We start from the raw sequence: 12,309 nt of genomic DNA, 5'->3' as shown, positions 1-12,309 counted from the left end.
CTTTTTTGATACACCTCCTAGAGTAATGGAAACAAAAACAAAAATGAACAAATGGGACCTAATGAAACTTCAAAGATTTTGCACAACAAAAGAAACCATAAACAAGACAAAAAGACAACCTTGAGAATGGGAGAAAATATTTGCAAACTTATCAATGGACAAATATTAATTTCCAAAATATATAAATAGCTAATGCAGCTCAATATTAAAAAAACAAACAACTCAATCCCAAAATGGGCAGAAGACCTAAATAGACATTTCTCCAAAGAAGACATGCAGATGGCCAAGAAGCACACAAAAAGCTGCTCAACATCACTAATTATTAGAGAAATGCAAATCAAAACTACAATGAGGTATCACCTCACAGCAGTTAGAATGGGCATCATCAGAAAATCTACAAACAATACATGCTGGAGAGGGTGTGGAGAAAAGGGAACCCTTTTGCACTGTTGGTGGGAATGTAAATTGTTACAGCCACTATGGAGAACAGTATGGAGTTTCCTTAAAAAACTAAAACTAGAATTACCATATGACCGAGCAATCCCACTACTGGGCATATACCCAGAGAAAACCATAATTCAAAAAGACACATGCACCCCAATGTTCATTGCAGCTCTATTTCCAATAGCCAGGTCATGGAAGCAACCTAAATGCCCATCGCCAGATGAATGGATACAGAAGATGTGGTACATATATACAATGGAATATTACTCAGCCATAAAAAGGAACAAAATTGGTCATTTGTTGAGACATGGATGGATCTAGAGACTGTCATACAGAGTGAAGTAAGTCAGGAAGAGAAAAATAAGTACCGTATATTAACGCATATATGTGGAACCTAGAAAAATGTTACAAATGAACCGGTTTGAAGGGCAGAAATTGAGACACAGATGCAGAGAACAAACGTATGAACACCAAAGGGGGAAAGCGGCGGGGGGTGGGAGGAGTGGTGTGATGAATTGGGCTATTGGGATTGACATGTATACACTGATGTGTATAAAATGGATGACTAGTAAGGATGTGCTGTATAAAAAAATAAATAATATAAAATTCAAAAACCAAATGTTTTCAGTGTATAGGTTTTCAAAGTAGCTATGCATCAGAGCAAAAGCACAGTATCCATTCATCTAATAGTATTTTGCATTATAAGAATACAAGGGAAAAGATCTTCCCGAACCCTAGTTGATCATCTCTAGAGGAGTGTCTGTACAGATTATCTGGCCTCCTTATTCAGGAAGCACAAAGAACCTTTCTGTATGTATTTGCGTATTATGGATGGATTTGTTTGTTTAAAATGGTCAGGCTGTACAGTGAGTTCTAGTGCTAACCCCCAGTTCCTGTTCACTGTAGAACTGCTGATAACTCATTTGGGGTCTCTGTGCACTCAGACATAACATAGGATAATTCCAGCTGTATTTTGGTCACATTATTTAGCTTTGATATCTCAAGTTTCCAAATCTATAAAACGGGAACAGAGATAGTACCAGTTCAAAAGGCTGTTAGGAAGATTAAATGAGTTAATACATGTAAAGCACTTAGTGCCTAACACTTGATGTGTACTCATCAATTAAAAAATAAAATAAAATAAAAAAAAAATAAATAAAAAGAGCCATGCCAAGAAGTTGCCATTATTCATATTTCACAGTTGCAGGACTTGAAACTTACAGGGTTTAAGCACCTTGTCCACTTATCTAAGGATAAGAAATAGAACAGTGACTCAAACCAACCCTTAGATTTTCAATCCATGCCTCTTTAAGGGTTGAAAGAATACTTGTGTTTTAAGTGCATTATTTGAAAAACATACATATTATTTTATTTCCTATGCAGCCTTTAAAAATTAGGTATTTTTTAATTACGTAGGCCAATTTTGATGTCTCTGAGAATCAGAGCTGCCCTCCGGTAGTATTGCCTATCATTTTATTTTGTGAATTCATGCTAGTGATTTCTCATGCTTAACAGTTTTAGTGTTAAAAAAAAAAAAAAAAAAAAAGCTAAATCACTGTGTTCCTTCTTGCATTTTTCCAGGTCCTGAGGAGGTAGAAATCAAGTGCCCCTTGAATCACATTGCTTGCCTTGGTGCCAACAAATGTGTTCATTTATCCCAGCTCTGCAACGGCGTCCTGGACTGCTCAGATGGGTATGATGAAGGAGTTCATTGCCGTGGTGAGTCCATTTGTGGAAAAATACAACTGAAATATTGAATTTTTCATAGTTTTCATGAAAGTTCAAAGAGAGCCTATAACCTGTCTTTTCTTTCAACCACAACCTTACCAGTTATTGAGAAAGCATGAGTTTTATTGCCAGAGACACTCAATGTGCATTTCAAAGCTGTGACTATTGTGCTTTATTGAAAAATGCTGTTGGAAAAAAAAAAAACCCCACACATTTAGACTTTGAAGTTGGGCTCTTATCATAGAAAGGAGTACTTTTGAGCAAAGGACAAAAGAGAAGTCTTAGTCGCAGTATTGGTACCATATATATATAACTTGTTTCTCTGAACTGTGGCTTAAACAAAGGGTATTTGAAGTAAAACCTCTGCAATCAAATATTTTACTAGAATGTATCATGGGAAATTTTCCCTTAATATTATTTCCCTGAAGTTATACTGTTAACTTTCTTGTAATTTTCATTCTTGTTAAAAACCTACGTTCTACAGTGGTCAAAAGTTTACTTATATACTAATGATAGGAGTAACTAAATCTCAAATTTATAAAAAGTTAATTGGAACTGGTATATTCCAATAGAACTGGTTGGGAAGGGGAGGATAAAATGTTAGACAAAGAAACAGGAAAAAGTTGAGAATTAAGGTAAGTACTGTGATCTGGAAACAGAATCAAGGTTTCAGTCAAGTGAATCCGTCTTCAACTTGGAGGTGGGAAAGAAACCACTGAATCAGAAGGTTCTAACTCGGATTCTAGCATGTTGAATGTAACACAAAGGATGTTTATGGAAACTGTCAAAGAGTAACACGTTCTTCGTGTCGAGGTCAGTGAGACAATAAAGAATGGAAGGAACTGTAGAAAGCTGGAGATGCGTGTCTGGTGTCTGGACAGATTGACACTAAATTGCTACCATTTTGGAAAGGTCCTAGGTCACCAAAAGTTCCAGGTTCTCAGGAGGAGCTCCACATCTTTGTGTTTAAAGTGTCCAAAGTTAGCTACTGCTTTTTAAACATTGTATGGTCAGCAATGTACAGGCCTAACGCAACTTGTCTGGAGATCTGACAGGGCTTACTGGCTGCCAGTTTCCCACATTTGGGCTGAAATAAACTGATTCAACACCAGAGATGGAGACATATATTAGAAAAAGAGTAAATCTTTGTTTAGAAAGGTAATTCAAAGTGGTAAGGATGTTGAGACAGCATAGATCAGCTGGATCACTAGGTCTTTTCCCTCTTTCTAAAAGGATGTCCAATTACTCTGGCCCTGTAGACATATTCAGATTGAGAAGTTAAAGGTCTTCCTTCTTTGGCCAAGTTTCCTTTCTTAGCCTTGAACTCTGACAGGGTCACATAAGGAGCCAGTTGATTCTTAGTTTTACTTATGAACACGTGTAATAATAATTAATAAGAAATTTTATTTTTATTTAGAGGCTTTGTGACATGTACTCCTTTTTATAATTGTATAGCTTTAAAAGTGATATTAATAGAAAGTAAATTAGTGAATTACAAAGTAATAGAAGTTAAAGAGTTTAATTTTCTTTACAGAAATTATATTTTCTAGAGCCTAATTCTATTTGCTTTAGTTATAATTCAGGGTTCTTATTACACTTAAAACAAAATTTCAGATAGACATGTGTGACTACGCTTCTAAAAGAGTGAAATCATCACATTGCCAAATACTTCTCAGAGGTGATTATACAGATTTGAATATCTTAAACATATTTCAGTGCTGTGGATCATATGAAAAATATATCTGAGTTCTCTAATAAAATTTAGAGCTGGGATTTAAAAGATAAAGGGATATGTTAATAGTAAAACAGGGGATCAACTAACTATTCAATATCTGAACAAAAATAAAATGATATTAAATTCTGTTGATTTTTGAAAAGATAGCATGTACTTCAGACTGAGGTTTAGAATTTGTAGCTGCTTACGCTTCCATCTTTTTTCCTGTTCTACTTTAAGTTTCCAACTGTTCCAAGTTTCATACCTTTATCACAGTGACAGTCTTTTTTATTTCTTAATTTGCCAGTGGGTGGTTGATTGTACCACTTTGGCCTTTTTAATATTTCTAAATTTCACCAAATAAAGTGTTTTAAAAGACTTAACGTATTATGACCTGTGGTGGACTTAGAAATAAGAAGTATATTTGGATCTCTACCTGTTATTTACCTCAGTAGAGGGGTTTTCACCTAATTCTGTGGCCTTGCACAACTACATAGAATGGTAGGATCAAGATGACTGAATGGCACAGTGATTCCAGAGTCAGTGGTTTAATAAAGTATTTCTGCATTGAGAAAGAAAAATCAGAAATGTGTTTCCCTGCTTGGCCTGATAGGGTGCCCCAGACACATAGACAAAATAGAAATCTTGGAAGCAACACCAGATTTATCACATGTATATGGTTTGTGTTTAGAAAAGATGATTGATTATATGCAAAAGTATATCATGGGAACTGAGTGTACTTTCCCACCTTCAACCTTCCTCCTGATTCTGGGTCACATTCAATGAAAAGATGTTTTCTGAAGAGTTCATTAGGCAACAGCCCCATCAAGTCTCTAAGGACTTTTTCATTTACTATAGACATACAATAAAGAAAGAAACCAGGTTAATTCAAACATCACATTGATTTTTAGAAATGCTTTTTTCTGTAGAAAAATTCTTTTTAAATCACTTCTCTTCCCATTTCTTCCTTTTTGTTGGATTCCAAGCACACACTCTAAATAATTATGAAGCCTAAGACACAATTCAAAGATGGGTATGTTTTCTTTATACTCATAAAAGTTCCAAAGTACGTTTGGTGATATATTTGTAGCCTTTCTGAAAATTAATAAGGAGAAAAATATAACATTTTGGAGGTGATATTTTGGTCTTGGGAATGCTTTTGTATCAACTGAATTGTTTTCTGAATGGTTTCCTAGAAAAAATCAATTTCTCCTTGGTAAGGGTAATGAAAAGATATCTATTATTAATGATTTTCTATAACACTGATATTTTAATCTCCATAATTTAGCTTCATTTAAAGAACACAGTGGATTTTTGCATATGGGTGTACTTATATATAGGACTGTGCTTGTAAAAATTTTACAATATGAACCTTCAAAATCACCACACTATATTTCAGATAATTTCATGTCTTCCTGCATAATATTTCATATTGGTGGTAATATCACTATATGTGAATTGCATGAGCAATGAAAACATATTCTATACAGTATGATGCCTCTCAATACAGGATAGTTCCACAACAATCCTTCTTCCAGAATGCTGGAGGAAGTGAACAAATTCAACTAATGGAGAATACTTGGACTGAGGTGTATCAAAACACCATTTTAGTATTTGACATTCTTAAGATAATTCATTTTGTTGACATTTAAAGTAGCTATAAAGAAGAGAAGCCCTCTTTTTATTCACAACCCTAGTTAAATTACATTTGCAGTGCAAAACGTTCGCATATTTAAATGCTCAAGGGACTGACAGTCTCTGTGGTGTGCTCTGTGCTATTACTCTTTTAAAAGAATATGGGAACTCTTCCGGTCACTGCAAAAAGGGATTCTCTCTTCTGTGGCCCGAAAAAAGTGATTATGTAATCTATGTTTTCCAGTAAGCATTCCAATCTCCTTTTAAATTCAAGGGGATAAGTGTGTGAAGAGCTTACTAAAACTGATTAGGGAATGACACTCTCTGACATCTGAAAAGGTCCCCACACAGACACACAAGTATGCATACACAGACACACATACTCTTCTTTTCTGATTTCTCTTTTCTAAACCTCTTCCTACATGATTATGAGTGTATAATATATTAATTTGGTGTATTTGATCAGGAACCTAAAGAAGAATAAGATTCTTGTATGTATCATCTAACTCCTTGAAATAATGCATATTAAGAAATTTTAAAATTCCATTTGATTATTTTACTTGCCAATTAGAATATAATTTTCCTGATATGCAATTACATTTTTCTCTACCTACAATCTAATGTATTTATTTTAGATTCTAGTAATTCTAATATGTTTATTTTAATGTATTTGTTTTAGACACTGACTTGTGTTTAAAATTTTATATATTTTTCTTTTATATCACTATTCATAAAAGTAAATTCTTATGAGATGATGCCAAAAAATCCTGGAGGTAATTTACAAATTAGAGGCTTTCTCAAAATGGACCAAGGTAAATGGCAAACCTTATTAATAACTACAGTGATTCACCATAGGAAAATTAGTAATCCTTAAAACTTCTGTGTGGATCTCATATATTTCAAATATTCCAAAAAGGAATTAATCTACCCCAATTAATTAGATTTAATTAATTGATTTGACAAAATTAAATTTAATAGAAGAGTTAGGAATTAATTCTTAACTCAAATTCAGGACTCTCCTTTCTGGAAAAATGAAAAAAACAAATTTTATCTTGTGGTGGTGCTTCGTTAGTCATTACAACACTGATTTCAGAGCAGCATCAGAATAGCTTTTAGCTACCAAAAAGGAAGGAAGGAAAGAAAGAAGTTAGTGAATTCAATAAGGAAAACAAATGAATTTGGAGCATTTTATTGTTTTTACTTTCATTTTATTGTGTGAACGGATCTTGTTCTATTTCTATTTTAAAAGTTCCCATTGAAAAGTACTACCAATCTCTTTCTAAATTAAAATGAGCTTACCATGCTACAGAAGGGGATTTCAGCATGCAGAATCTGAAAACAAAGGTATGGAAAAGAGGTACAGTTCTAAGCAGTGTTATAGAAAGTGTATCTGTCAGCAACATACAGCTTAAAGCACATGGAGGGAAACTTCACAGTGTGTATTCAAGTCACTTGAAACATCAGTAAACCTAGAGCTAGAAAACAAGCAAACTGGAATTAGCCAGGAGGACCTGGGTTTGTGTGCTCAGGCCACGTTTGATTACTAAAGCTCCTGCAACTGAGTAGATCCTCTGTATTCTTTCTTTGTGTTGGGTTGTGTTAAGGTGATCAGATAGTCTCAGATCTATCTTAAGTGTAAGCATTTTCTCCAAAGAGATTAGTTTAAGCAATTGAGTTAGTTTAGTGAATGGCTATGATCCTTGACACTGGTTGGTTTCAGGGCCAAATTAGTGCTTCTCAGAAGCAAAGCAACAATTCCTAGAAAGAACAGATCTTCTACAAGTGTATCCTTCCTCTGCAAGACTATTGCAGATGTAGTTTATGTTGACCAATGACACATGTATGAAATTAGGAGAGTATACTTCTTGCAGACTGTTCTAATTATATATATGTATAGAGGTGTGTACATATATAAGCATATATGCATAGGTTCACATATATATGTACATACATAAGTACATATATTCATTTTTCAGAGGTTTAGTTTTTTTAACTTCTGCTTAATTAGAAAGATATTTGACTTTTTAACACTGATTTATCAGATACACTTGTAAACTAATCCTGCTAAAAAGAATTGGATTTCAAGTTTCAGCTGTTTGTTTGAATATGTTGACTTCTAGAGACAGTTAAATAGCTAACTGAATACCTTTGGGAAAAGTAACTAAGTAATTTGGCTCTATATCATAGCCCAGAATTCAAAATGATAATCTAAGATTTTTTATTGGAAATAAATATTTTTGTAGTGGATTTACATCTTTGATTAATGTTAATATTATACTAACTAGTGCTCTATCCCCCCAGACAGATTTATTTTTAAGAATAAGTATGGAGACAAAATTTTGTAAATATAGAAAAAATGGTGCATAGACATATTAATAGCTTAAAATGATCTAACATTGAAGGATCTAACTTAAAAAAAGAGATATTCTTTATTAAAATGTCATCCCAAATTCTCTCTCTCTCTCATATTCCTCCCCCCGACTCTTTCCCCATTGGGTGTCCATACATTTGTTCTCTACATGTGTGTCTCTATTTCTGCCTTGCAAACTGGTTCATCTGTACCATTTTTCTAGATTCCACATATATGCATTAATATACGATATTTGTTTTTCTCTTTCTGACTTACTGCAATCTGTATGACAGTCCCTAGGTCCTTCCATGTCTCTATAAATGACCCAATTTCGTTCCTTTTTATGGCTGAGTAATATTCCACTGTACATATGCACCACATCTTCTTTATCCATTTGTCGATAGGCATTTAGGTTACTTCCATGACTTGGCTATTGTAAACAGTGCTGCAGTGAACATTGGGGTGCATGTGTCTTTTTGAATTATGGTTTTCTCAGGTTATATGCCCAGAAGTGGGATTGCTGGGTCATATGGTAATTCTATTTTTAGTTTTTTAAGGAACTTCCATACTGTTCTCCATAGTGGGTGTATCAGTTTACATTCCCACCAACAGTGCAAGAGTGGTCCCTTTTCTCCACACCCTCTCCAGCATTTATTGTTTGTAGATTTTTGGATGATGCCCATTCTGACTGGTGTGAGATGATACCTCATTGTAGTTTTGATTTGCATTTCTCTAATTAGTGATGTTGAGCAGCTTTTCATGTGCTTCTTGGCCATCTGTATGTCTTCTTTGGAGAAATGTCTATTTAGGTCTTCTGCCCATTTTGGGATTGGGTTGTTTGTTTTTTTAATATTGAGCTGCATTAGCTGTTTATATATTTTGGAGATTAAATCCTTTGTCCATTGATTCATTTGCAAATATTTTCTCCCATTTGGAGGGTTGTCTTTTCGTCTTTTTTATAGTTTCCTTTGTTGTGCAAAAGCTTTTAAGTTTAATTAAGTCCCATTTGTTTATTTTTGTTTTTATTTCCATTACTCTAGGAGGTGGGTTGAAAAAGATCTTGCTTTGATTATGTCAAAGAGTGTTCTTCCTATGTTTTCCTCTAAGAGTTTTATAGTGTCCAGGCTTACATTTAGGTCTTTAATCTATTTTGAGTTTACTTTTGTATATGGTGTTAGGGAGGGTTCTAATTTCATTCTTTTACATGTAGCTGCCCAGTTTTCCCAGCACCACTTACTGAAGAGACTGTCTTTTCTCCATTGTATATCCTTGCCTCCTTTGTCATAGATTCATTGGCCATAGGTGTGTGGGTTTATCTCTGGGCTTTCTGTCCTGCTCCACTGATCGATATTTCTGTTTTTGTGCCCGTGCTGTATTGTCTTGATTACTGTTGCTTTGTAGTATAGTCTGAAGTCAGGGAGTCTGATTGCTCCAGCTCCGTTTTTTTCCCTCAAGATTGCTTTGGCTACTTGGGGTCTTTTGTGTCTCCATACAGATTTTAAGAATTTTTGTTCTAGTTCTGTAAAAAATGCCATTGGTAATTTAATAAGGATTACATTGAATCTGTAGATGGCTTTGGGTAGTATAGTCATTTTCACATTATTGATTCTTCCAATCCAAGAACATGGTATATCTCTCCATCTGTTGTGTCATCTTCGGTTTCTTTCATTAGTGTCTTATAGTTTTCTGAGTACAGGACTTTTACCTCCTTAGGTAGGTTTATTCCTAGGTATTTTTTTTCTGTTTGTTGCAATGGTGAATGGGGTTGTTTCCTTAATTTCTATTTCTCATTTTTCGTTGTTAGTGTATTCTGTGCGTGAATTTTGTATCCTGCAACTTTACCAAATTCATTGATTAGCTCTGGTCGTTTTCTGGTGGCATCTTTAGGATTACCTATGTAGAGTATCATGTCATCTGCAAACAGTGACAGTTTTACTTCTTTTCCAATTTGGATTCCTTTTATTTCTTTTTTTCTCTGATTGCTGTAGCTAGGACTTCTAAAACTATGTTGAATAATAGTGGTGAGAGTGGAAATCCTTGTCTTTTTCCTATCTTAGAGGAAATGCTTTCAGTTTTTCACCATTGAGAATTATGTTTGCTGTGGGTTTGTCATATATGGCCTTTATTGTGTTGAGGTAGGTTCCCTCTGTGCCCACTTTCTGGAGAGTTTTTATCCAGAAATAATTTTTCTTTGTCTTTAATTTTTGTCAGTTTGATTACTATGTGTCTTGGCCTGTTTCTCCTTGGGTTTATCCTGCCTGGGACTTTGTGCTTCCTGGACTTGGGTGGCTATTTCCTTTCCCATGTTAGGGAAGTTTTTGACTATAATCTCTTCAAATATTTTCCTGGGTCCTTTCTCTCTCTCTTCCCTTTCTGGGACCCCTATAATATGAATGTTGGTGTGTTTACTGTTGTCCCAGAGGTCTCTTAGGCTGTCGTCATTTCTTTTCATTCTTTATTCTGTTCCATGGCAGTGAATTCCACCATTTGGCCTTCCAGGTCACTTATCCATTCTTCTACCTCAGTTATTCTGCTATTGATTCCTTGTAGTGTATTTTTCATTTCATTTATTGTATATTGTATTGTTCATCTCTGTTTGTTTGTTCCTTAATTCTTCCAGGTACTTGTTTTTTAATTCTTCTATGTCTTTGTTAAACATTTCTTGCATCTTCTTGATCTTTGCCTCCATTCTTTTTCCAGGGTCCTGGATCATCTTCAGTATCATTATTCTGACTTCTTTTTCTGGAAGGTTGCCTGTCTCTACTTCATTTAGTTGTTTTCCTGGGGTTTTATCTTGTTCTTTCATCTGGTACACAGTCCTCTGCCTTTTCATTTTGTCTCTCTTTCTGTGAATGTGGTTTTCATTCCACAGGCTGCAGAATTATAGTTCTTCTTTCTTCTGCTGTCTGCCCTCTGGTGGATGAGGCTATCCCATCTCTCTTCTTAACAGTGATTTCAAACTAACTTATACAACTTCAATATTTTTTGACCAAATCTTTTCCATGGTGATAATCCCGGTGCATTATGGACCTTCAGTTGTTGTTGTACTCTAGTTTCAGGTGATTTTGATTTTTAAATAGATGCATGTCAAAAACCTGTATCCACATCTCACACCCGATAGAGTATTTATTTTGTTTGTTTGCTTAATATTTGTAGTAGAAGAGGTGACAATTGTTTTGATACAGAGCTTTACTCCTTGGTTCAGACAACTCTTATTATGCCTGTTCCTCAAACGTAACAGCCTGTTATATAGAAGGCCTGTATGAAACCATGAAAAGCCAAAAAATCAGGTTTACCACCTCCCAGTAATCTCTCCCCAACAGAAGAAACTTGTTAATATTTCCACCAATTTTGGAACTGTTAATTTATATTAATATTCATGGGCACCAGGGCTCATCATTTATCTGGATCTTTCCCTCACCTGCCTCTTTCTGATATGATAGAAAACAAAGAATAGTTTGTAAGAAATAATAAAGGGTATGAAGCCAAAAGGAATATTATAAATGTGCCAATAGAAACACAGTAAAGTTTTCCCTATATTCAATTCATGTATCAACTCCAGTAAACGTTTATTAAACACTGACAGTATTCCAGGTGCTCACCTAAGCCCTAGTGATGTAGAAAGTCCTGTTTTCTGCCTTCATGGAATTCACACATCTTAATGGAGGAAGGTAAAAATGGCTAAGGTAGAATAAAATGAGGAGCATCTAATCCTGCTTGAGGGGATGTAAGAGAATTCCCAAGAGAGTTGATGTGCATCTTACTCTAGGAGTTGAGTAGGCAAATGAGAGAAGGAAGAACATTTCAAAAGTCAGGAACTATATGTACAGAGGCACAAGTAAGAAAGCATTGTTCGCTCAAGAGAGCTCTAAGTTATTTGGTTTGTTTGAAGCATAGTGTCGTGGGTAGAGAGAGTTGAGTTTGAAGCTGAAAAAATACTTGGTATTAGACCTGGCATGGTTACATTGGAATAAGGATGTAGTATGACCCACTTTAAATACATTGCATACAACTGTAAAGAGAAACAGTGTGAAAAATGACAGTAGGATATATTCTCAATAATATTATAAGGATACTATATTACACTGTTTTACTGTTAAGCACATGAAGACTAGAATTGTTGCATATATGTAGCAGGTTATGTAACTTATTCTTAGAAGATTAAAATGCATTATTATAATCATGAAACTTTGAGCTAAACAGTCATCTATCCCTTCATATTGATCCGTTCCCAAAGGAAGACATGTTAAGTGTCATTCTTTAATGTGTCACTTGAATGTAGTTCATGTAAGGTAAAGTCAAAATAGACAACATGCAGAGCCATATTAAGTGGATTCTTTTTTAGACAAAAGTTAGGTACTAGGAAAATGTACTTACTATATTAAATAACCGGAATCCCATCTTTAACAAGCTACCAAAATACCACCTTAGTTGATGC

The 12,309-nt window shown here is 34.7% G+C and overlaps 1 protein-coding gene across 1 annotated transcript in view; it reads left to right on the top strand.

Moving 5' to 3' along the window:
• The window catches only part of LRP1B (LDL receptor related protein 1B), a 1,473,103-nt gene that overhangs the window by 330,970 nt on the left and 1,129,824 nt on the right, over nucleotides 1–12,309 (top strand). The window contains exon 3 of the mRNA XM_065880137.1: nucleotides 2,026–2,163. Coding sequence (XP_065736209.1) covers nucleotides 2,026–2,163 — 138 coding nt within the window. The remainder of the gene's footprint in view (nucleotides 1–2,025; nucleotides 2,164–12,309) is intronic.

The sequence above is a fragment of the Phocoena phocoena genome, chromosome 7 (assembly GCF_963924675.1).
Source record: "Phocoena phocoena chromosome 7, mPhoPho1.1, whole genome shotgun sequence".
In the NCBI taxonomy this organism is placed as follows: Eukaryota; Metazoa; Chordata; class Mammalia; order Artiodactyla; family Phocoenidae; genus Phocoena; species Phocoena phocoena.
The sequence above is the reverse complement of the archived record's forward strand: the minus strand, read 5'-3'. Positions and strand labels throughout refer to the sequence as shown.